Here is a 26953-nt window from a genome sequence, read left to right as displayed (position 1 = left end):
AACAAACAAAGGTTTTGGATGTGGTTTTGACAAATAAAGCCAGAAAAAAATAAAAATGTCTAACATGCTGACTCCACCTCACATCCGTCTTTAAAAGAACACGTGCTTATGTCCGTGTTTAAGTGCTTTTGCTGTCCCACAGTGGGAACACGGATGGATGTGTGTGCGGGAGCCGGGAGATGTCCTCCTCCTCCTCGCTACACCTGTGCTGCCGCCTCCTGGACGGACGCGACTCCTTTGCAGCGACTGTGCTATAAGTGAACGGACAAGCTTATGAGCTCCACTCAAAGCGTGAGAACCACACACAAGGAGCGGGATGGCAACGAGGACGGCAGCGGTGCAACTCTGCGCCCTTCTCGCCGCGCTCTTACTGACGGGGACCGCGTCGGTGCGGGGGAACCGAGGGGCGACGTCGCCCGACGAGGACAGGGCGACGAAAGAGAGCGACGCCGAGGCGCCATGTGAGGTGAAAACCGTCACCGTCTCCACTCTGCCCGTGCTCCGCGAGAACGAGTTCAGCTTCACCGGCGGAGCCGCGGGGAACGTGGTCGGAGGAGGAGGGGGCGCTGCTGGTGACGGCGCTGCCGCCGCTGGTGCTGCTGCTGCTGGGGGCGGCGGAGGAGCAGGTGGTCCTGGTGGAGGAGGAGGAGGAGGAGCGGGAGGAGGAGGAGGGGGGGAATCCCGACTCCTGTTATTCGTTAGAACAGATCTACCTGGGCGAATTTCAGTAATGGATGATCTCGACAACACAGCTCTCCCGTACTTCACTCTCGGTAAGAACTGCTGTGTGTTTCCTCTCCATGCTGATCATTAAGTCAGTGCTGCCTCACATTTGGGCTCATGTAGACATACACACACACACATACACACACATGCTCTTTAGTGGCTGTTTTCACCCTTAGCTACTGTCACAAGACATACACGCACCTGTCCTGACTCTGTCTCCATCAACCTTGTTTTGGGTTTCTTGTAACTTCTGGCCAGCATGGAATCAATAATCCAGGTTAAACTATGATACTAGATTATATTTTTGCACTCATATCATGTTGAAGATGCATTTCCTTCACCCTCTCATTACTCTTCTCCTCTGATTTTCCCAGATTGAGGTGTAATGAGATGAAGGCTGTGTATCTGACACATACTCCACATTATGTGTGTGTATTCTTAGATGTGCACATCATCGGTTGTATTTTATGCAAATATTTGGCCAGAGTTTGCATCAATCCGTCATTGCAGCACATATTTGGTGTAGTCACACATGCTTAAAGGGCTGTTTCACCCATTTCCCTCCACTTGGTCAGGTGAAGAATTACACTTAACGTCATTATGATGCTGCTGTGTTGGTTTAATTCCCATTCTATTACCGTGTTGGACTAAATTTGACCCCGCAGTATGGGGCTTATATTTTCTTTGAAGGACTTTGACGTCAATGTTGTTCACTTTTTTTCAATCCCAACTTCCTTTTGTTGTTTTGGAGAATGAGGCGTGCGTCTCGGACGGTGATCACATGACCCATTTATCTCTGGATATGAGTGAAAAGGATGAAGTGGCCCTTCGTTATGCATCATAACAACACAGCGCTTGCATTTGACCAGGCGTTTGAGGTTCTCTGCGAAAGGCACTTTAAAAAAAAAAAAAAAGATCTTGAGAATAGCATCACTGTGTCTCATAACAACTGTTAGAGCATTTTCTAAGATGAGCAGACTATGCATGAAGGAGCTCTCGCACACACACGCACACACTGTGTCAGTAATGTGAAAAATGCATATGCTTGTGTGTTTCCCTCTGATGTGTGAGCCAAGCATCTGTGTGTCGGTGTCTGTATCAGATGGACATGCAGCACACGCTTATATTTGCTCCTTGAATGCAATAAACCCCACAAAGGCGGTGTATAATTGCAAAACAATGTTGTTTCCCAGTCCCCAGTCAGTCAGTGCAGGGTTGCTAAATTGCCTCAGTATGACAGAAAACTTGCTTGATGCAAGGCCTGTTACATGATTAGAGACTATGGAGAAAATCCATGATTATGTCTCGTGACTTCAATTTCCAGAGTCCTGGCTCGCCGTCTTCTTCCCCCGTCGTAGTCTCAATTTCATTCTCTCTCTATGGTTAGTGCCAACCTGAACTAGCTGTGTGAATCAAAGACAGGCAGGCAGGCTGAGGGCCGGAGCATTAAGCTAGTAAATCACTTTCTATTCTCATTAAGGACAGCCATTGACGAGTGAGAAAGGCCTCTCTGTCCTCACAGTCAGCCAGCTAGCAAATTTGCTGCTTCACCCTTTCCAGTGCACGACTGCATGCTGTGGAGGGAGGATGAGGAGGAGAGAGACGAGGGCTTTAACAGTTGCATGTTTGTCATGCCACGTTGACAACATGCTGTGTCTAGGTTCTTTTTACACAAGAGGTTCGGTGAAGGAATCGTTTAAAATCAGTACCGAGGGCAACAAGGAAATCGTCCCATTTCAACATGACTCCAAGACTATAGTGGGGACAAGTTTGACACTGTCGGACGGCGTGTTTTTGGAAAAGAAAAAAGTATTTTGAATCACAAATGTGTTCACTCGTGCGTTCCCGTAACACTGCAGACGGAGCTAAATAAAATCTTTATTTGTCGTGTCCATAATAAATCATTTCCCCCTGCAAACCCTCTGAAATTTAATGGAAATTCATATCATCAAGCAGAACACAAGTGGCAGCACTGTGGGTTTATTTGTTTTGTTTTCTTCGCTTGCATAACTGTCAAGCTGTCACTCTGTCACTTTGGCACAGTTGGTCGTGTAATTTCTGTTCGACCGGTAAAGTATTCCAAAACAAAATTTTCCACTTACAGGCTGTGTTTTTTTGTTTTTTGTTTTGTTTGTAACGTGGCTTGTGTCAATTTGATTATTATATAAAGACTAGAGCTGAGTTACGTCATCTCCACACGCTGGTGTTTTGTCGTCGCAGAGTTCCGCTCGCCAAATGAAACGATGTCGAACATCGTGAAAAGACGGCGGTCGCTGGTTTCGCTGAACAAAAGGAACAGACTGTATTACATACACAGTGGGTTCCTCATTTTCAGAATTATTGCATTTGTTGCATCAATTTCTATCATTTTTTTCCTCTTTCTTGTTACTGTGAAGCTTAAGCCTCCCCAAAATCACATGGAGATACACACGCATATTAAATAGGCTGAGGTGTCACTATTTATTTATCCTCTTTTTCATTTTATATCTTAATACCCACAGCATATTCACTAAATTGTACTGTGAACATTCTGTTTCTTCAATGTTTAATGTATATAAGCACTGGTGAGTCATCAGACCCCAGACAGGCAAGGCTGATCTGTAAAGGTACAAACCATGAAGGGTAGGTTCTTTCAGTGAAATAAAAAAAAAAGTATATATATATATCAGCTAGTTTTTATTTTCAGAATTACATGAATAAACTGGGGACATGATTCCACAGAGATTTGAAAATGCCTGGGAAACACTTCACGAGCCACACTGCCATCCAAACCCCAATGAGCGCAGTTAAGTGTCTCATTCTCAGCCTTTAATAAATGTGAATGTCTGTCAACGACTGACGCACTCTTTAAGTAATGAAGTTTCACTCTTGGTCAACCAAATGCCTTTTGACTCATTGTCCACCGCTTTAATCTCCACACGAGGGTCATGTTGACACTGGGCAAATCACAGGGTGCACCACCTGGACCGGTCACCAGTCCATCACAGTCGATTCACTCTCCCGTCTACACCTGTGATCAATTGGCAGTGTCCAATCAGCCGCTACATGGTTTTGGACTGTGGGAGGATATGGAATTAGTGTCGCTTGCCTCGTGAAAAGCGTTGTTTGAAAATATTGACACAAATCTAATTCCATAGGAGGATATTGGAGAACCCAGAAAAAAAAAAAAAAACACAAGCACATGATGAGAACCTGCAAAACTGTATGAAATGTCAAGCAAACTGCCTATTAGGGATGTGAATCTTTGGGTGGCTCACGATTCGATTCGATCCCGATTCTTAAGGTCACGATTCGATTCAAAATCGATTCTCGATTCATACGATTCTAGATTCAAAAATTGATAGTGTGTGTTAAGGCAAATTATGGCATCAAAATAAAACAGTTTGTATAAGATAATGTGATAATGTGATCACACAAAGGCAAACTTCTGACAAAAGTTAACAAAATTATTCATTCAAAACAAATAAAATCTCACTTACTGTTACAAAAAAATAACTTTTATAAATAAAGGCTGAGACTAGCTGCCTTTTTCTACCAGAAAAATAAGCTGTACACCAATAACACAAACTGGTGTTTTGTGTGGTTTTTCAAAATAGAAACTTAAAAAAAATAATAATAATAATAAAAAAAATTCAAAAATCGTTTTTTGAATCGTGGATGATTACAATCGCGATTCCTATGTGAATCGATTCCCCCCCCCCACCCCTACTGCCTGTATTGCTGATATGCTTTATTGCTTGTTGAGTGGATGCGTGACAGCGAAGTACACTCAACTACACTCATGCAGAGCTGCAATTGAAGATTATTTTTTTGGAATTGATTAATCCGTCGATTATTTTCTTGACTAATTGTTTGGTCCATTAATAATTGATTAATCGATTAATTGTTTCAGCTCTAGACTCATGGAATTAAGTGTTGAACTTTTGGGCTTTGGCTTTAAAAAAAAAAACCAAATAGGTGTGTTTCTGTGTGTTTTTAGTCTGCCGTGTGCAGAAAATGTTGGTAATTGAAGTCTGTTGCATCATCCTTAGAAATCCTTGCTGGAGAATTTCCCGCGCTGCTGCAGCTGCTACGCTTTGTCACACAAAATAATTTTCTGAGCACATTTTAAGTGATGTTGGACCCGGGTGGAAATCGATACGTTAAGCAACACGGCTGACTCGGTAAACACCTCATTAGGAGTTCACCTTCTTGAAACCTTCAGGCACTTAACGCGCGCGGCCGGAAACAATCGCATCTCGTCTCTGTCCTTAATCGTCTCTGTCCGTCGTGTCGTGCCCTAAAAACCCTGATACTGTACGTCCACTGTGCATCTTAATGAACTTTTAAGTGTCGAGAAGCCTTTTACTCTCCTCTCTTTGCCCTAGCTGTAGCTTTCCATGCGGGAGTCACAGCAAACCCTGCTTGCTTATAGATGGTAGATTAAAGAGAACACTGGTAAAGTGAAAAAAGAAAAAAAAAAAAAGCCTGTACTGGAGCACTTTCTTCCCTGTGGCACGGAACATGTACACACTGCACACATCTCAGTTTAATGTCAGGGGCTGAGTTTAGCTCTGCAGGAAAAGCAATGAACGGGAGGCAAAGGTCAGCCGGGAGGTGGGAGTTGTTACATGGTGGAGTCGAGATGGCGGTTTGAGTCTTTCTTTTTTTTTTTTTCCTGCTGTTGTGTTGCATTTACGTAAGCACACTTGTTTTGCAATAAACAACCTCATGAACAGATATATTGAGGGGGTTTGGCGGACATAGCAAATAGGATTCATGCTGGAGCTTGAGAAGGCTGTCAAATGGTCTATTTACTATCATTTGAAGTCCTATAATAAACCTACAGGAGGCATTCTTTTTTTGCTTTACAACATGCAGTCACTCTTATTTGTGATGTGAACTTTATTACTGACTGCGCTATTCAGTGAATTTAGTTTTTTAGCACAGCCATTTCAGTCTCTTTCATACACAGCAGTATATAAGCTTTACAAAAGAAAAGAGGGTCCATATAATTGGCTTTGACTGTGGCCCCTCACCTGCTCTTAGTCAAAAGCATCGTTATTTCCTTTCATTCATTTTTTTTAATATGAACTTAAAACTCTACCGTAATTAGAAATCACTTAGAAATGGCCTTAATTTTTAAGGAAAAGCACTTTTCAATGGATATGACATTAAATTAATCAGAAATACACTATGCATTGTTAATGTGGTACATGACTATTCTAAACTTTACACTCCAAGTTTAAAGAAAAAAAAAGTTACATTTAAAGGTGCATTATGTAATAAATCTAAAGCAACTGGTCATAAAATCCTTCTTATATGTCACAGAGACCGAACTCACCAACAACAACAGTACAGCCAAAATATTTGCATTAACAAAATAAAATTTGCAGACTGCAAATCATGTTTATGTTTTGAAATCATGTTTTGGCATGTGGCGCCACCTACCGCCGTCTACCAATCATTGCACAGTAGAGTCTCAGCCGCCGAGCAACCACGGGTTGCCAGTTACGTCAGAAAACGAAACCTAAAAGACCTCTGTATTTTGAATTTGAATGTAGTAACCGTTTTTGGCCACATTCTTGGCACCTATGGCACCTTTAAATAAAAAAATGACAGTCTACAGGAGTCTACAGAGCCATGTCTAATTGAAATATAATAAACTAAATGCAAGCTAGTTTGAATAATAAAAGCACTTTCTTTCACAGAGTTATTTTGTAATGACGCATCGTCAATGGGAATGTTTCTATGGGAACTCAGGAGTGCAAATGCACTTGCTTGTTTCCTGGAATAGGTTTCACCTTTTCATCCATGAATCCTCTTGGATTAGAGGTGAAATGCCTTCTTGCAAACTTAAGGCAGTCCAGTTCCCTGTGATTACACTCCTGAGGATACTATGACCTGATTGACTGAGAAGCCTTTACGGATATCTCCTATGGGAAGCTTGGATGTCCTGCGGAGAGCAAGGATTATGGTCATTTGGTCTGATGATTAGAGACATAACTAATGACTTTAAAAGGTTGAATGAGAATTGTGGTCCAGCAGCAAATCCATGCTGGTTTCTCGTCTTTGCAGAAGCCTTTCTCGGTAATGCTTTGTTGAACCGCCGCCGTCTCTTCCTGTGCCTCGTGGCAGTGTGGACAGCTTTGATCTCAAGATAATCAGTTGATCGTTACCATTGCAGAGTGGTGCATTGTAGTTATCTTTCACAGAATGAACAACGACGTTTATGTAAATATCCCCAATGAATGCACCAGCACAGATTTACTTGCCTTTTCTCCCCCTCTGATTTATGCAGAGCAACAACTTACTCCTTTTGTTCCTGTATTTTTTTTTCCCTGTTTTTATTAATTGGCAAAAAAAAAAAAATGATCAAAGATAATGTTTGATAGATTATTTTTATGGAAAATTAAATAGTTTTTGTTGGTTTAGCATGTCCTTTTTTTGTTTGTTTAGCAGCTGTTGTGCGTCGGAGAAGATGCGATCTCCGTTGTTGACTCGCTGTAAAGAAGTAGGTAGATTATGATTAAGTGCTGGTTCGTCTTTCTTCATAAACATGATGTAGGAGCTTTGTCAAACAAATTATGTGTGCTCATATGTTTGTATATTTGTAATTGGAAACGCTTGAGCTTTAGAAACGGGAGTTTATGTCCGTGTATGCATCCTTGAAATTGAGTAACTTTTTTAGTCCTAACTTTTTTGTTGTTGTCGTTTGTCTATATTTAGTCTTCGTGAACCTTACTTTTTTTGAAAACAGGCTGACAATTATTCACTTGTTGCTGGGCGACATACAATATATTAACACTGCTTTACTGAGAAAACTGAGCAATGTAGAGCTTATGGGATTATTCAGCATTGTGTGCAATGTAACAGCTGATTGTATTGCTTATATTAAAGTAGACATATTATACCATATTTCTCCAAGTGAACCTAGTTCCCTGGTGTCCTAATGAACATGTCTGTGACATGCTTTGGTCAAAATACCTTAAGGATGAAGCACCATAGCAGTTCAATCACCCTGCCAAAAACAGCCCTGTTCAGAACGCTCGCTTTTGAGTGCCTGTCTCTTTAAATGCAAATGAGACACAGGAAACTACGTCAGCGTCACTGAGGCTCCGGCAGCTAACAGCAGTTAGCATTTGGAAAAGCCATCATTTGCCGACTCCAGCCGGCACATTGGAAGTTGTGCTGGAAGTTTGTGTAGAACTCTGTGCTGCACTGTGCAGCCAAGAATAGAACCCTTCCGGATACTATTATTATTCATTACATTTCTAGACACCCAAAGTGCACCCATTATTAATTAACACATTCTCCCTGGTGGTGGCCAATGTGCGCCAAACGGCCCCTCCGACCACCGGCATCATTCATACATACATTTGTTGCATTCGAACTGTGGGAGGAAGCCGGAGAACCCCCACACACGGGGAGAACATGCAAACTCCTTGCAGAAAGGCCCTTGTTCCTACTGGGTCTTGGAAGTTGCTCTGAGCGGGGTTTAGGCGAGAGCGCTAACCACTACACCAACCATGGCTCCTATTGCCCTCTTGCATTTTTTTAGGGACAAAGCGGAGCTCTGCGAGACAACAATTCCAGGAACATTTCATTGTGACTCAGCAATGAGCGCGCAAGTCAAGCGTGCGATTAAAAAGTGTGTTTTATCTCCTGTACTTAGACTGACATCTTTTTTCACACTTTGCCTACTCATAGGGCCTCCAGAGTCCCAAATCTAAGTAATACAATGATTAAAAAGTTGATTTTGCATAATATGTCCCCTTCACGTTGTGCACTACAGTTTAATTACTTTAACCAAGCTCACAGCCATCTTTGTCAATAGCTTTTTACTTGGAATCTTCACACGGCTTCAGAAGCTTTCTGTCCTTCAGTAGCAGGCCTAGCGAAGGATTATTCTGGGTATTATCGTGGCTGTCACTGTGCAGACTTACACCTTGCATGCACTTAAAGATCTGCATTAAAATGAAAGGTAAGAGAGTTGGCTGATGGATTTTCCGCAGGTCTTTGTCACACAGTAGCGACCATGTAACAGCCGTACGTCAACCTTATTGTTGTTCCACTTGAGCAATATTTCACCTGCATATGTATCTACAAATCTATATGTAAATCTGTACCAGTATCAAATACCAGCTTCAATGCTTTATCTAACACGAGAGCACGTTGCAAACAGATTCCCAAAAGATTCATAACCTTTTTTTTTTTTTTTTTACTTGTGTACTGTAGAGGGGGATTTCTAGTCTGTACACTGAATGCATAATGTGACACTGATTTATAAAAGCAATTCCATTTAGTTGCTCTTTTTGCTCCTTGGGTTCCTCTGGTGTGTCCCCTTCCACATAATAGAAAGCCCCATGTGACAAAAACTGTGTAATGTATTTGCTTCCTTAGTAAAACAGGGTGTATAATACGGGGCCAGACATTTTCAAAGTGCAAGGGATTTCTGGCGAGTTCGATCGACTCCCCTTTTTAAATGTTCGTATGAAACGTAGCCGCGCCGAACAAGTTCAAGTTTGCCGACGCATCCTTGAGCTCATCGTCTGCGCACAAAATAGCAATCGCTCCAAACTGCTTTGGTAAATGGAAAGACGGGCAAACGTGACCTTCTCAGACAAAGCCTTAGTCTGATTGAATAGGAGACAGGAAATGGAAGGGCAGCTCCTCCATCAAATGTTATTTGGACTCTGAACCAGCGTAGAGAAAGGATCCCATAGCGGATTAACAAACAGGAACTGAGTATTGATTGAATACGTTTTCTCTGAACTTGCTAAAAGTGGACGTTTCTTTGATTCTGTGTTTCAATTTAAAACTTGTTTGGTGCCGTTCAATATTAGTTCAATAGTCTGGGATGAACTTGTTTTCCTCTTCTGCTTCTATCGGAATCTTTTTTTTTTTTTTATTCCAGCAAGTCGATAAAAACAAAATCCTGCTGTTTCTTTTTAAGAACACATGCAGGTATTGGTATGGTGTGTTTCCTACAACAAGGGGTTGGTTTCGTATTGAATGCGAGTGAATAAATGTGTATTTGGGCCTGAAGATAAAATAGTACGTAGATAAACATAATGCTTACATGGGGATTTTCTCCCGACTCATTCACACTGAGTGCAATATACAAGGAGAAAGAGAGACAATTTTCGCAGTTTATTCCCTTGGTTAATACGAATGATCTCTTCACTGTAAAAAAAAACAAAAAAAAAAACAACGGTTAAAAACATAAAAAGTAGACATTTATTGAATATTCCCTTTTAAAGAATCGCCGCAGTTATGCGGTGGTTGGGGGGTTTGTCTTTGTCTAACAAATCCTGCGAGCTGCGCTGCGTACGCCGTTCGCGTTTCAGAAGTAATGCAACAGCCAATTTCCTTTTCTTTTTATGTACACACAAGTAGACTTGGGCATGAAAAGTGAAAGCCACTGTTAACGACAGTGAGAAGACGCGAAAGGGACACAATAGTGGAGCAATACGTCCAAACCCTGACTGTGTAAACTAAATGAAACATAAGAGAAAAAGCCCTGTAGAGGGAGACTATATTTTTTATGTGTCTGGGTTAGACTGTGGTGTTTGCTTCCTGAGGTCGTGTGTGTGTGTGTGTGTGCGCATGTTTTTTTTTGTTTGCTCACATTTAAAATTCTGCTTGGAAGCTGCAGTATTGCTCAGAAATGTTGACCCCTCGTGTTTCGCGCTATCAGGGCGCTCAAGAGCAGGTGGGTGTTTCCTTTGCCGGGGCAAAGCTCTGAGTTGCACGCAAGCTCTAAACTTATCTTGGGAGAGCTGTAATGAAAATGCTGCTGATGCTGATACTCAGCCAGTCGGTCGCTGACTGCTCTGTACCTGGCTCTCTCTGTGTTTGTGTGTGTGTGTGAGTCAGAGGAGCAGAATTGCAGCTTCCGTCTCACAGAGTCCTCTTAAAAAGCTGCTGATTTCTTTTCTTTTCTTTTTTTTTTGTTTGTTTGTTAACTGTTCGCGGATGTGCCAACTCCTCAACTGCCTCAACGTGCATAATTAATTTAGTGCATATGAAAGGATCAGTCAGTCGTCAGTTTATTTTCAAAGCGTCCCTTTTTTCCTCTTCTGCATCCACTTCCTTCCAATAACGGAACTGCCAAAAATAATCTGCAAAGTGATTCACTCCATTTATAGCGTTTTTTTTTGTTTTTTTTATATATATTTCTTAGAAATAGCCTCGTTTCATGTCAAAGTTCACGCGATGATTTCAATCATAAAGGACTGGTGATTTGGATGACAAGTCTTTGTTGCTAAAGGAGACGGAATTGCATAAAATGAAATTAATTATTTCCAAAAGTGCATGGTTTTGTTCATTAAAGCTCACATAGAGTGGTCCTATCACACATATGTGAGTTATATAGGTCTACTTACATACATTAACTTGTTTTTATGGTCAAAAACCTCCTAGTTGCTGTAAACTTGCCGATAGAAATCTCTCCTCACTGAAGTTCTCATCAGCAGCGTTTCTGTTTCTAGTCTGCATGAGCGCTGAGAACAAAAACAGCACATTTTTACAGATTTCTGTAAAAATGCAGAAATGTAGAGGAATCTTGTCGGCCTCACTGTGCCGACCAGCGATCCATGTACTAAAATGATGGTTTTGCAAATTACAGAGGATTTGTACATATTTGGTGTAAACGTTCTGAAAAATTTATGAATTAAACTCAACTGTACATCTTTGCAGCTGCCATCTGTCAAGCATAGTCAAGCTCACATAGAGTGGTCCTATTGCACATATGTGTGAGTTATGGAGGTCTACTTACATACATTAACTTGTTTTTATGGTCAAAAAATCTCCTAGTTGCTGTAAACAAGCCAATAGAAATCTCTCCTCACTGAAGCTCTCGTCAGCCGCGCTGTTTCAGACTGAAATCTCACACCCAGAAGACAGACTGTGTTGTGATTGACCAGCCAACGACAGCTTACTCAACTATCTTGTGATTGGCCAGGTACCTGGAACTGACGTAATTAGCACGGCAGCTCTCAGAAGTGCAGCTCCCCCCACTGGAACGGTGGATGCACTGATACTCATTATCAAAACATTGTTTTAACAATGTTAAAAAATGTCTTCATCACGACTCCCCGCCACAGTCCCTTTACACCTTTGACCCGGAGTCGGAGTCAGAAGACACTGTCGTAGGGCTGGGCGATATGGCCTCAAATCAATATCACGATATATTGAGCAGCTCACCTCGATAGCGATGAATGAACGATAAGTTCGAAGTTGCTAAATGACGTCATCTCTTAAATTGCATAATTCACCATTTGCCTGATACAAGTGTCCGAGTGTCTTAAAGGGACATGAACATACAGGTAACCTGCCTACCTATACACACAGCCACACTGTTTTCTTTTTTTAATTTTTTTGGAATTATCGAATGTATCGATAACGACAACTTCTTTTACGAGGTAATGCAGGCGTGCAGATACACACCAAAAAACAGCGTTAATTGGAACTTCCGGTCTATGGAAGCTTTAAATGGCAATCTTCTCACGGATGAATTCACGCCTTCATCTCTGGCTTCAAACGGACCAAATGGCCTGTAGAAAATGTCCTCCTACTGGTTGACAGTAGCAGGACACTGAGGAGGACATTCAGATTTCCAGATCACAGACAGACTGAAAGCTCAGTAGTGCTTCAGTTTGGTCTTCAGTTGCTCTCTTCCCCCCTCTTGTTCTTGTATCTTTCATACACATCTATTGTCACCAACCTGTGCCTTTATTCTGAATTTGTCATATTTCTCTTTTTTTCCCTCCTCCCTTCGGCTGAGAGAAGGCTGTGCTCTGCATTTCAATCAAGTATAGTTCCAACACAATCCCTGTTTTGTCATCTTTTCTTTTTTTCCAGGTGGTGTCGCCTTTGTTTTGCGGCTCTGTCCGTCCGTTAATTATCGCCGTGCTAATGTATTTAAATTGTCTCGACGAACCTGGTTATTTGGATTACTGAAAGCACATAAGGGTCTTATTTTGCAGACACGAGTGAGCAGCGTTTGCGTCTATGTGAAAGAAGAGTCATTGTTCGTATAAGCTGATCACAATGATGTTTAAGACCCATAAAATTTGATCCCCACCAGAATTTGTTCTGCACCTTGGAAACACGCCAGCCCTGCACAGCTCACTTTACTGTCACATCCCTGCGCTTGCTACAAAAAGATGTTAAACCTTTTATCTGGGCTGGTGTGTTCGCACCTATTTGCATTCCCTGCAAGCTGTACAATCTCTGAGATTTCCGTTTGAGATAAAAGAATTTGCACCATTAATCTCCCCCTCGACTGATGCGTCCGCACTCTCATTTTTTTGGTTCTGCTCCATCATTCATGCACATCCGTCCAACTTCCTGGTGGAGTTGGCGTTATCTGCACGCGGACACATGTTATAAGTCTTCTTTTATTTTTTCTTCCCCGGCTGTCAGCTTGGATAATAATCAGCCTATTGATTTCAGACAATGCTTCCCACTCTCTAATCAGTTAAATGTGACAAAACATTCTCAATGACCCTAGGTTGTATTATTTTACAAATAGCAGATTGTTTATCAGAGATGCTCCTAATAATATCTCTTTTTTTCCACTTTTGAATTGCTGTTGTTGTTTCCATGTATCTGCAATAGTAGAGCAGATTATTACATTTTTTTCAGGAAAATCTTTCACGAGTGGAAAGAAGCACCAACATTTGACTGAATGTACCTCTTGGGTCACTCCCATTAGCCACGTACATTTCAAAATGTCAATTTCCAACCGTCTTTTACATCAGAATTTCATTTCCTGGGCCCATTTCAGTGATTTTGGTTTAAAATGATAGGTAAAAATTCTAATTTATAAATCAGAAACCCTATTTATATCTCTTTTTGCCATTTACTCAATAAAATAATGTTCAAAATATGCACAAACACAACAATATTCCAGCAAAATGTTTGTTACAACTATACAAAAATGCTCATATTTGCATGCATGTATTTGCTCATGAGGAGCTGAATCCTTTGCTTACTACTGTATCGTTTGTACAGCATGTCATACAACAAACACAATATTATAACCTGAACATCAGAATCAACGTACATTTTTCACGTTCACATCCGTAATGCGAATAAACCTTAACATTGTCCATATGCATATTCTGGGTAAATGAAAGAAAGAGATATAACAAGGATTTCTGATTTATAAATTAGAATTTTTTTCTTCATCATTTGACACCAAAATCACTGAAATCGGCCCAGGAAATAAAATTCTGATGTAAAAGATATTTGGAAATGGCGCCATTTTGAAATGTACATGGCTAATGGGATTTTTCAAAAGAATGACCCAAGAGGTACATTCAGTCAACTTGCTTCTATCCAGTTGTGAAAGATGTTTTTGCTAATCTGCTCTACTACAAGGCCGACTGACATTCAGCAGCGTTTGAATTAGTCATTATTGATAGAACAACATAAATATGAGGTTTTTTTGCTATTTTAATTTGCAGTAATGAGTAGTAATATTTACTGGCACGTTGATTTTAAATTGTAGCAGCTCATGCTTTTTTGAACTGATAAATGAACAATTTTAAAATGACTTTTTACATACACCAAAAATGAAACTGAGTCGAGCTCTTTTCATTACATCTCTGCACATTTGCTCAGCCGTAAGGGGGGAAGTGGACATATGGCCTCACACATTCTGTGCTTATCCAGGGAGGCTCATTGGTATGTCCTGGCTGTTTCCACCCTCTCTTCTTCATTTGGAGGCACAGCACACTGCATTTTTTTTTCCAGGTATTTTGTCTGGCTCTGGATTAGCTCTGATCCAACAGCAATTACCCTTAGAAGTGTAACACAACAGGACATGCTCTCCCGGGGTCACTGTGAGGTGAGGTGTCTCTAAACTGGCTAAGAGCATTGTCAAGGTGAGCAATTGGCACTCGTGGATTTGCGGTCTTTTGTCTTGTGACCATTTTGTGCTTGTTGATTCTCTTTAACGTACACTATCGTTCAAAAAGTTTGGGGTTTGTTTTCCATTGAAAGTCACACTTTTATTCATCAAAAGAGTTGCAAAATGAATAGAAAATATAGTCAAGACATTGACAAGATTAGTAATAATGATTTTTATTCAAAATAATCATTTTGCCCTTCAAACTTTTCTTTCGTCAAAGAACCAGCACAACTGTGTTCACCTGGGCTAACATCATTGCACAAGGGTTTTCAAGGGTTTTCTAATCATCTCATGACATGACAAGTGACCCCAAACTTTTGAATGGTAGTGTATTCGCAGAATTATCTTTTTAATATGTTAACATCCCAAGCTCTTAGGTCGTGTAACGGGTTGCTTTTAGATGTGACAAAACCCTGACTAATAACACAGGGTTATCGGGTATCGAGAATTTTCTGTAGCTGCCCCCGAACTTTGAAACAATTTTCCCATGGAAATGAACCCTCTTATAGCCATGAATATGATAAGGCTGCCTGGATTTATATTGATTTTATGGCTGTAGAATTGTCAAAAAAAAAGTTCAATGAGTGAGGTCTTCTGCTCCTTTTTCTAAGATAACTTTCACTTTCGATATCTGGCATTACTTCAACCGTTGAGGAATACGCTACTGAGAAGCTGATGTCACAAACGTGCGACGTGTTGGTGAATCTTGTCTGTGATTGGACGGTCGTTCCGCGGTAGTTCTGAGGTTCTACCGTTATGACAAGTACTGTATATGGGCGCAAAGCTCTCTTTCTCTGTTTTGCGGTATCCATCCATCCATTAGTCTTGTACCACATTATCCTCCACATGAGGGTCATGCGAGGTGCTGTGCCAATCTATCAATAGGGTGAAATCCGCCAGTCCATCATTTTTTTTTTAATTTTTCCAGATATCACAAACGGTCGAGGACAGGGGTCACCAACTTTTCTGAGACTGAGAGCTACCTGAAGGGTAAAGAATAATAATGAGGGCTACCATATTAACATTTTATGCACCATTTTTCATTGTTTTTTTTACCATTTAAATGATTAATATTATGCATTCAATTGCATAAACATTAATTCCAGTGCTTACGCCTAATGATTTTCGGTTTTTATAAACGATATCAATGATATTTTAATGAGTGATCATATGGATACATGCAAGTGAGGTGAAGTGAAGTGAGGTGCTCGCGGGCACCACGTTGGTGACCCCTGGTCTAGGAGTTACGGTAATGAGAAGTACGCATGCCAAATCCTGTCGCCGACAACAGGATGGTAACAGAAGTGTTAAATTTGCCCCTACCATTGAACATTTTCATTCCCTTATAAAGACCCACCTCTTGTCCTTGGAATACCCAACTCAGACACTTCTACCTAATTTTTATCCCATTTTATTATTATTATTTTTTTTACTATTTGACTTTTATGTTTTATACCTTTTATGTTGGTGTGCCTTTTAACTCTGTAAAAGCACTTTGGTCAACCTTGGTTGTTTTTAAATGTGCTCTGGAAATAAAGTGGACTTGACAAATTAAAAGTGAATTCGTTCTAAGACAGTTTTAGGTAACACAGTCATGTGTAGACCCAGTCGTGAGAAAACAAGGGCTGATAGCTTACACACACATAAGCATGACGACATATCCTGTTCCCATCTGTTTTACACTTACTGAAGGAGAAACACATGCATAATGTCTGGCTTTAATGTGAATTCCACCTCTTCTAAATAAACAAATCACACTTCAGGCAAAGAAATGAGGGGGAGAAAAAACACGAGGGTCTGGAGCCAATTCGAAGCATCTTGGTCGCTTCCACTTCAAAGGAAGGGAGAGGGGGGGAGGGAGAGGGTGTAGATAAAGTTGACAGAATGCAGGTATAAGCACATGAATAAATTTGACTTGCTCTTTGTTCTGGTTCCAAAGTAAATGTGGGGCAACATCAGGACCTTCAGTTGCTCAATGGTAACACAGCTTGTGGGTGAGTCCGTCCGTCCATCCATCGCGTTATCCTCCACATGAGGGTTGCAGGTCACTGGAGCCGATCCCAGTTGAGGACGCCCCGGCCAGCTCGTCCGTCCATCCCAGTAGCCAACTGTCAGTGTGTCCTAGCAAAATAGACATTGTTCTGTTCACATTTCAGTATCTGTACAGACTTTTTGTTCTGGTACATTTCGTGATTCATCCAAAAACTGACTATCCAGTTGGAAAATAATTCAATTCCTTTCGGCTGTCATCAAAAACCAAACACCTGCCATTTCTTTTTTCCTCTCACACCTCTCTCTGTGTGCCTCCGAAAGGCAGGCGTCCAATCCCCCGTCATCAGTGCTCTTGATTTGATTATGATTCCCATGGTCACAGGGGTAAAAAAAAAAATGATATAGTGAAGCTGCTTTTGATCTAACTTCACAATCTGTCTTCATCACCGCTGTAAGCTTTAAACATTACCTTCTCCACCAGACTCGGAGTCAAAAGGACAAGAGCAATATGGCCTCCCTGACTGTGTTTGTGTTGGGTCTCTCATTTCTTTCTAATGGATTTCTTTTAAATTATAATTCCTTTGTTTCACTATATTCTATTATGTAATTCTTGTACCTGCGAGTATATGGATTAGAATTGCTGGTAAACTCTGAGCCTGAGCTACAGTCCAAATGTAATACAGCATAATCCGGATATGAGTCATCATGTCTAAGTGTGGTTAACAAAATGGTCACATAATGACGGACTTATTGCTTAGTTGTTATTCTCGTTTGTCTCCTAACTACGCTACCATTCAAAAGTTCGGGGTCACTTATACATGTTTTGTTTGTGTTTTCCATCAAAAGTTACACTTTTATTCATCAAAAGAGTTGCGAAATGGATCGAAAATATTGTCAGGACATAGACAAGATTAGAAATAATGACTTTTATTCAAAATAATAATTTTGCCTTTTTGTCAAAGAACCAGCAAAACTGTTTTCAGCTGTGCTAACATCATTGCACAAGGGTTTTCAAGGGTTTTCTAATCATCCAACAGCCTTCTTACGCGATTAGCAAACACAATGTACCATTAGAACACTGAAAATGGGCCTCTATACACCTATAATAATAATAATAATGCATTATATTTGAAGGCGCCTTTCAAGACACTCAAGGTCACCGTACAACAGCAGAATAATAATAACAAAAAATAACAGCAACGGGTAGACAGTTAGAGAGAGGGAGTAGGCCTGTTTAAAAATATGGGTTTTCAGATGGGATTTGAAGATGGGGAATGAGACAATGTTCCTGATGCTGGGGGGGGAGGGAGTTCCAGAGGCGGGGGGCAGAGCGGCTGAAGGCTCTGGCCTCCATGGTGGTCAGACGGGCAGGAGGCGCAATAATGATAATAATAATAATAATGCATTATTGAGGCTGATAGATGAGCCAGATCTTAGTGTCCGGGAAGGGGTTTTGATGTGAAGGAGGTCAGAGAGGTATGGGGGAGGGAGCTTATGGATGACCTTGAAGGTGAGAAGCAGAATTTTGAAATTGACGCGGAATTTAACCGGAAGCCAGTGACGCCGTTGCAGAACAGGTGTGATGTGATTGATCGATGGGATCCTGGTGATGATGCGGGCGGCAGAGTTCCGAACCAATTTGAGTTTATGAATGGACTTGTGGGGAAGACCAATAAGAAGAGAGTTACAATAGTCAAGGCGGGATGTGACCAGGGAGTGGACCAGGATAGCAGTGGAGTTGGGAGTAAGGGACGGGCGGAGACGGTTGATGCTGCGGAGATGGTAATAGGCTGACCGAGTGGTGTTATTGATGTGGGTTTGGAATGAGAGAGTGCCGTCAAGGACGACACCCAGACTCTTAACCTGTAGGGAGGGCTAAACAGAGGTATGTACATATTCAATTAAAAACCAGACGTTTGCAGCTAGAATAGTGGTTTACCACATTAACAATGTATAGAGTGTATTTCTGATTCATTTAATGTTATATTCATTGAAAAAGGTGTTTTTCCTTCAAAATAAGGACATTTCTAAGTGACCCCAAACTTTTGAACGGCAGTGTACTTATCTTAAGCTGTGTAGCCAGTGGTTATTTAATATACATGTGAACGCATAATTTGATTAGATTTTTAGTTGCCACGTGCAAATTACACCATGGAATTATATGAAGACATCACTGTGATTATTACTGGTTACTGTTAATGGTGCAGAACACGGCGCAAATGACCGCTCAACCAGGACCTCGTGATTAGTAATTGATTTATCCACAATTTGCAATTATTCACGTGAAGCTCAAAGGGGAGTTTTTTTTTTTTCTTCTTCCAGACATAAATGGACTATTTTAAATACTGTACTTGAACATAACTAGACCCTTCATTAAGTCCACATTATACCGTTAGTAGTGGCTGCTGAGTGTATATCAATGCAGACCTGTTCTCAGTAAGTGCAGGTCTGAACAAATTAGAGGATTTTCTACTTTGTAACACAACAGACTTTCAATGTTTTAATCCTGAGAAAGCACAGACAAAGATGCAGGAGGACACATTCCATGTTTGATGAAACAATTTCAGGGAGGAGGATTCTGGATCTCACAGAAACTTGTGTGATTTAACGTGACTTCAGGATGTAAACTGACTTGGAGGCCGGATTGTAATCGTACTGTTGCCATTAGAGCTGAAACGATTAATGGATGAATCGATTACTAAATTAATCGTCAACTATTTTGATCATCAGTTAATGAGTTTGAAGCTTTTTTCCTGATAAAAACAAGATTTCTGATTGTTTTAGCTTCTTAAATGTGAATATTTTCTTTGTTTCTTTGCTCCACATAATAAAAAAAAGCATTAAATCATTTGTGTTTGTGGACAAAACAAGACATTCAAGAACTTCATAATGTCCAGGTTTGACAAATCCTCGGAGCACTGTGGGCAACCCCAAGGCGACTCGCTCTCATTGGTTCATCGATGTTCAGTCGTAAATATCAAACATGTTCAATACTTGGGTTTTTGACATGGGGAAGACCCACTGACGCTGAACCCCCTCACACTACAGCAGGGGTTCTCAAAGGGCCAATTTGGATACCCAACATTGGACTGAGGGCCGCCAAAGGGAAAAAAAAAGGGGGAAAAAAAACACAAATAAATCCCATTTGTAATAATTTTAATGACCAGATTGCAGTTCTACAGTTTACACGTATTAGTCTGTATCCAGTAATGTCCAATAAACATTTAACAAGCTTGGTAGCTCCTGGATTAAAACTGTCAACTGTAATTCATTGCGGGCTGCCAGAAATGTTTCTGTGGGCCGCCATTGGCCCCCGGGCCGCACTTTGAGAACCAATGCACTACAGGATAATTTTGGGCCAGATAATCTGTTCAAATCAGCCTAAAAATCAGAAGGGACAGATCCTGACTGAAATCTGGCTAATTATACCCCCCAAATGTGAGCTTCCTCAGCTGATTACTCCAATCAGTGTGCATATTAATTTAGTAACAGTCACTGCCACGATTTGAACATTGATCATCACAGGATTTGTTTTCCCCCATATAGTTAAAACTTACCTCATGTTACAGCAGTGAGTTAAACTATGATTCACTACCTCTGTCAGTCATGTGCACCCACACACACACACACATCTGTACAGTGGGTCATGAAAACCATAATCTTTCAAACAGTCATGACTCGAGCGGCAACTAGTCGATTATTTTCATAATTGATTAATATGTAAATTATTTTCACAATTAATCGATGATCAAAGTAGTTGACGATTAATTTAGTCATTGATTAATAATTGATTTGTCGATGATTTTCTTTCAGCTCTAGTCTTCAAGACCTCATTGTGTATTTGAACAATGCGCGGTGCTCTTTCACTTCAGATCACTGAAGACTCAAGTGAAAGCAGATGTGAACGACGACATCGGCCCGACTTCACTCTTCAGCCCCTCTCTCTTGACTTAAATCAGCCGCCGACGAGCGTGGCAACAAGGGAACTTGACTTCTCGAGGAGTTGTAGCTGTTACTAATTACACACAAATAACCGAAACTGCTCACTGCACCACTATGTTCACAGATTGCTTGCTTCTAAATCTCTGCACCAACCAGTCAACAAGCCTCGCACACCTGCTCTCCCTCACTTTTCGCCCACTCGCTGTCTACACAGCCTATGCACTGAGCTATCCCTGGGAAAAGAGCTAAGCTCGTCGTATAGGTAGGAGTATGTTTTCTCAAACAGAATAGTCTTAACACAGATTCACGGGGAAATTACGAAGACATCTTTAAGAAAATAAATCACAATGTAATTCCCTCGTTTACGTGCCGATGCTTAATGCTTTGGGGGAAATGACTCTTGAAGTAATTTTTTTTTTTTCTAACGCGCATTTACACACGTCTTCCATACATCTACAACAGCAGAGATTGCTCGAAGACAGCGAGGGAAGCTCAGCTTCCTCTAAAATGTCGTAAACTACACTACCGTTCAAAAGTTTGGGGTCACATAGAAATGTCCTTACATTGCACAGTTGTTTTCAATGAACATAACATTAAATGAATCAGAAATACACTCTATACATTGTTAATGTGGTAAACGACTATTCTAGCTGCAAACGTCTGGTTTTTAATTGAATATGTACATAGGTGTATAGAGGCCCATTTCCAGTGTTCTAATGGTACATTGTGTTTGCTCATCGTGTTAGAAGGCTATTGGATGATTAGAAAACCCTTGTGCAATGATGTTAGCACAGCCGAAAACAGTTTTGCTGGTTCTTTGATGAAAGGGCAAAATGATTATTTTTAAATGAAAATCATTATTTCTAATATTTTCTATTCATTTTGAAACTCTTTTGATGAATAAAAACTATTTAGGGATGTTTTCGACTGCTTTATCCTCCACATGAGGGTCTCGGGGAGGGTGCCGATGGTGGTGTACAGCCTGGACAGTACACCAGTCCATCGCAGGGCCACAAACAACCATTCACTCTCACACTCACACCTATGGTCAATTGAGAGTGTCCAATTTACCCAATCCCCAAATCTGCATGTTTTGAGGCGGTAGGAGAAAACCCATGCACACACAGGGAGTATACCAATTCAGTTTCACATAATTATTGTGTTTCCTTGTTCTAGCTGTTCGTTTGCAGAGTTTATGTTGAATTAACTGTGTCTGGGATGAGTGTTCCCCTGTTTCAAAGACCAGCAACCCCACCACTGGTCTACAAGTTTCTATAAAAATGCACACACTATGATATTTCAGACTGGTAGGAGTGAGTTAAAGTTACCTTGACAACAACACTTGTCTGTATGTGGTCACCTGTCAAATATTGAGGACCTGTTCACAATCCACATGGCTCAAAACATCCCAAAACTGCTGCCTGCGTGACAGCGTCCCAGACCCCATGAAAATGACAGCAATGATGGATGCAATGTCAACATATTCAGGCCTGCTTCCAAAAAATTTAGTCGACAGTGCTTTAGGAGAATAGACATGTTGGTATACGGTAGATGAGCTGATCATCATAGCGAGCGTGTTGCCCTGTGTGCCCTCCACCCATTAGTCCAACCGTGTGATCACTGTTCTGTAACGTGACCGCAATCAGGACAAATGCACTATTAACTCTGTAATGAGACAGCTCAACAAACAGAATTAATGGGTCCATTCGTAATGGCACTTTCCAGTGATCAACATTTAGTTAGGCTTGTAACTATGGTGTCAGAGAGAATGTTTACCCTCGGCTGATATGATGACACAAATCTTTAGAAGATGTTCCTGATTTGTAATTTCAAAGCAACAAACTGTACTGACCACTGACCTGTGCGTTTTTTTAAAATGCTGGAGTGAATTCTTCCACGTTAGAAATGCCATTAAATATTTGCAAAACCTTGAGTTAATAAATGTTCACAACCCCTATTGTGCAAGGTTAACCGTCGTGAATAAATCATTATTCTGGATCTGCAAGATCACAGCTGCAATACAATCATTTCTTTTCGAAAAAAATCTGAAATCTGTTCTTTACTTTTATAATTATGCGGCTTACAAACAGGTCGACAAATGGGCAAACAGGGACACACATAACCTCCTTGGTAGAGTTAATAAAACATTGTTTTACAAATATTAACTTGGATACGACGTCAAACATTTATCCTGGAACTTTAATTTTAGGTATTTTTGTCTTTATTTGATGACACAGTGGAGACGACACAGTGATAGTAAATAATTTAATATGCAACACAATTATTGTCAATTTGTCTGTCAAGCATGTGTTGGACAATCCCACATTTCATTACTTTGTAAATGTTTTATATTGTATTTAGGGATGGAACAGTTTCCAGTGTCACGGGAAAATTCCCGACAGTGAAGGTTACCGTTTTAATTCCCATGGTATTTACATGTACCATTTAAATATAAATTTTGGTGAAATTATCTCAGTTAATCTGCGTTTTTTCAACATTTTGACAACATTCAAACATATTTTGTCACTATTATCTAACAATTACATCTAATTGTATTGGTGATTAACTATTTAAATGTTACCTCATTGTTTACACCTAAATGCCCTGCAAAAGGAGCCATACATTTTCCACTAAACCCATTGTAAGTATCCACATTTTATTTATAAATACAATTCAAACGTCCAGTGTCAGCTACTATATAAATTGTTTTTCTTTTTAACTGTTTTAATTAAATCAGAATTTGCCATCCAAAAGTCTTAGTATCTGCATTCCCATGAGCACGAGGTTTGACATAAACAGCGGTCAAATGATAAGACAAAGTTAAGATGGCAATAGTTAGAAGTTATTAGAAGAACATTAAAAAAGAAGATCAGAACATTAAACAAACTCCTTAATAATCAGATGATGGATTTATTTCTTAGCACTTTCCTTATTACATCCACAGATCTAATGGGATTTTTCAGACAGACTATAATGATGAAGTAGGCAGATGATTGTCAGGATGTTGCCACTCATCAGTCATATTAATTTCATTTATGTGTCGTTATTACAGCCTCTTAATGGATGATGGCTGCGTGCAGGCGAGCTCTCTGCTCCTTAACCTAATTGAGTTTCAGCCCGTGTTTTTTCCCACTATTCAAACTGCAACTTCAGTGTGATTTTTGAAAACCATTCCTTTCCTTTGACCACTTACTGCTGATTAGCAGTGGATTTGAACAGGGGGTCTTAGTTTGCAACCTATCGATCCAGTGACTGCTGAAGGTCACACGGCTTAGCCAAGTCAACCTCGAGCGCAGCGATCGGAAAAAAGAACATACCGTGTTTTCAGTGTATTGATTTGTTTCGCGCGCTGTCCTCTTAGACAAAACAGGAAGAAAGAGCGCTTGCTTCTACTGTAGGGAACTAACGATGGGATCAGAACAAGAATACATTGTTCAAAGTATAGCAAGTTGGACTTCAATACTGTGAAAACTAATCAAATCCAAGAAGTTGTATGGTTTTATCATGAGAATAACACTGCATGCTGTCTGTGTCTGAAAGCCTTGAGCTATTGTATTCACCCAGAATGCCATTGTGCCATTCAAAAAAACGACTCGCTCATTGTTGCATTCCTGGTGCTCGGCCCAGTTTGACTGACATAAGCCATTTGATTAGTTGCGAGGCCATTTCCCTGCTAAGGTCGGACAGATCCTTAATGATGTGTTGTGTGGTTTTATGGATTCTCCCCATGAGGATTGGCTAAGCTGCCGTAATAAGCTGTCACTGAGGCAGAGTCGCCCATTAGGAGCCACTCGTAAATGTCCATATTTTCTCCAGAGGTGGAGGTGAGAAGTGCCTCAATTATGTCACATTCATGACAACGACATAGCAGTTACCCCCTTTCAAATCACAATGAGCTTGTTAAATTGGAACAATGCGTGCTTCGAAATGCTGCGTCGAGTTGTTAAACTGTATATTAAATCGTGCTGGGCACGTTAAGGGCGGCGAACGGTTTCAACGTTAACGCACATTAGCGCATGACGACATGACCACAAAAAGAAGTCATGTTTTACCTGCGTACGTGTGCCTCTGTTTTTAAAGTTTAGCGTTACTTTAGAGACTCATTTTAACAATCTGTAGCAGAGGTGGAAAGTAACGAAATACATTTACTCAAGTTACTGTATTGAATACTTTTTTTTTGTATTTTGTATTTTTTAAGTACAATTTAAAATCAGGATTTTGTATTTTACTTGAGTACGTATTGACTTACTTAATTACTTTATAAAATCTATCCGTTACTGAGTAAAAAATTTTGCACAATGAAGACCTACAGGGGGAAAATATACACCAGAACCAGACGAATGATGATGTGACAGACACAAAAGTGACGTAATATCCTGTGTCGCGCCGGGCGCGTGAGCTCCAAAATAAAATATTTCTACTCCCCTCACACCCCACACAAAGTAACTAAGTAACTTTTACTTAAAGTACATTTCAAATGAACTACCTTTTACTTCTACTTGATTAATTTTTCATCAACGTATTGGTACTTTTACTTGAGTACAATATTTTAGTAATTTTTCCACCTCTGATCTGTAGTCAATTAAACATGACGTCATGCTAGGGATGGGCAGTATGACCTTTAATTCTTATCACGGTATAAATCGAATCCCTTCACGGTAACGGTATATATCGCGGTATATATGTAAGTGTAAAAATTATAACAAGTGCTTTTGAATGGGTTTTGAAGTTCCTTAGCAAAGCTAAGTTGATTTTAAAGAACAACAACAACAACAAAAAACACAGATATAATGTAATTTTTAGAGCATTTATTGTGCAGATAAGGATAGGGCTTCAGAGGTACAGAATTCTTCAATAATACAAAAATAAAGTTGATATTGTAAACAGTACTTCAAGTAAGAGAGGTTATCTATAAGGCAAGTGGCAAAAACAGTGAAAGGTTCTGTAATCCAAAATAGTGCAAAACATTACATTTTCCAAATTTTAAAGAACACAAAAATAAAAAAGATTCTAAATAACACTACTTCAAGTACACAGAACAAAGTGCAAAAGTGTCACTGAACATTGATTTCTCAAGTTGCAGCTGCAAATATTTTTAAAGGGAAACACTTACAGTAAACTTAGCATATTTCCTGTAAAAAACAAAAAGCAGCATATTTCAAATTAGAATCTAGCTGCAAACACTGAACACTGAACTTTGTTTGCCAACAATAAGGTTTTTTTTTCTGTTATCCAAACTGCAAACGTTACCAAATAAATTTTCCACAAAGAACACAAAATTAAAAATTCTAAATAACACTACTTCAAGTACACAGAACAGGCTTGTGTTCTGCTGCGCGCTGCGCTCCACTGTTTGGAAAGGGACCATATCTTTGCACAAATGTGTTGTGATGGCTCTTGTAATCTCACTCCATCGCTTGCTCTTTCTGTCGTACGGAACAATCTTGGAAAAAGCTTTCGCAATGGAGGGCTGCTGTTGGGTAGCGGGCGAAACATTTTTGTTTCCCCCCCCCCCGTGTTGGCCGGTGTTTGAGCCGAGCGCAGCCTCTGGCTTTCTGCATACTCGAGCGCATGCTTTGACTTCAGATGGGAAAACAAATTGCTCGTGTTACCTTGGTTGGCGGTCACATTTGCTCCACGCATCTTGCAAATAACTTTTTTCTGCTCCACGTGCGACTTTTTAAAGCCAAACCACGTCCAAATCACGGACGTGGCACCGCTTTTTTTTTTTTACCAGCTCCTCCTTCTCCGCTGTCTCTCTGCTTGCAGCCATCTTCACTCTGAGGCAGGTACGATGACGTCATCGACGGTAGGACGCTACTGCGCAAAATCTCTACCGTGGGCCAAATTTTCTACCGTGTACCGCAAATACCGTGTATACCGCGCAGCCCTGCGTCATGCATGTCTTTTTCCAGGCAGTCGTCACCGCCGTTAACGTGCCCCGCACTAATATTAAAGCGTTGTTTACCTCCGGGAAAGTTGAGACTGAGCAGGACTGAGAATGCAAAAAAAGCTGTCCTTCAATCATTGTCCTTGGCTTTCAAGAGTTAACAGACTCGCAAAAAGATGTAAACACTTTGTTTGGTCCTTATTCAAAATGCATGTCGAGTTGTACTTGTGTTTGTTTTGTGTGTCTAATTTGTTGCTCGCCGTGTCTGTAAGCTGTTGATACGTCCCGTTTTAATCAATGTTTAATAGAGGTAGTATTATTGACACCCCGTTGTGAGGATGCAGTTAACTGGGACTTGATGTTGCTCTTATATCTAATTTCCGATCCATATATATGAGGGGAATAATGAGGCTGCTCTCACTGTTTGTTTACCTTTGCGTATGTGTAATTACTCTTTATCTGCCTCATGGTGTTTGTGTCCGTGTGAAAAACTAGACCTTGTT

The 26953-nt window shown here is 40.4% G+C and overlaps 1 protein-coding gene across 1 annotated transcript in view; it reads left to right on the top strand.

The window, feature by feature from the left end:
* Positions 1–316: 316 nt before the first annotated feature.
* The window catches only part of astn2 (astrotactin 2), a gene marked incomplete at both ends in the record, with an annotated part of 321802 nt that continues 295165 nt past the window's right edge, over positions 317–26953 (top strand). Inside the window, one exon of the mRNA XM_083902351.1 lies at positions 317–773. Within this exon, the coding sequence (XP_083758477.1) occupies positions 317–773 (457 nt within the window). The remainder of the gene's footprint in view (positions 774–26953) is intronic.

The sequence above is a fragment of the Microchirus variegatus genome (assembly GCF_963457635.1).
Source record: "Microchirus variegatus genome assembly, chromosome: 16".
Classification (NCBI taxonomy): domain Eukaryota; kingdom Metazoa; phylum Chordata; class Actinopteri; order Pleuronectiformes; family Soleidae; genus Microchirus; species Microchirus variegatus.
The sequence above is the reverse complement of the archived record's forward strand: the minus strand, read 5'-3'. Positions and strand labels throughout refer to the sequence as shown.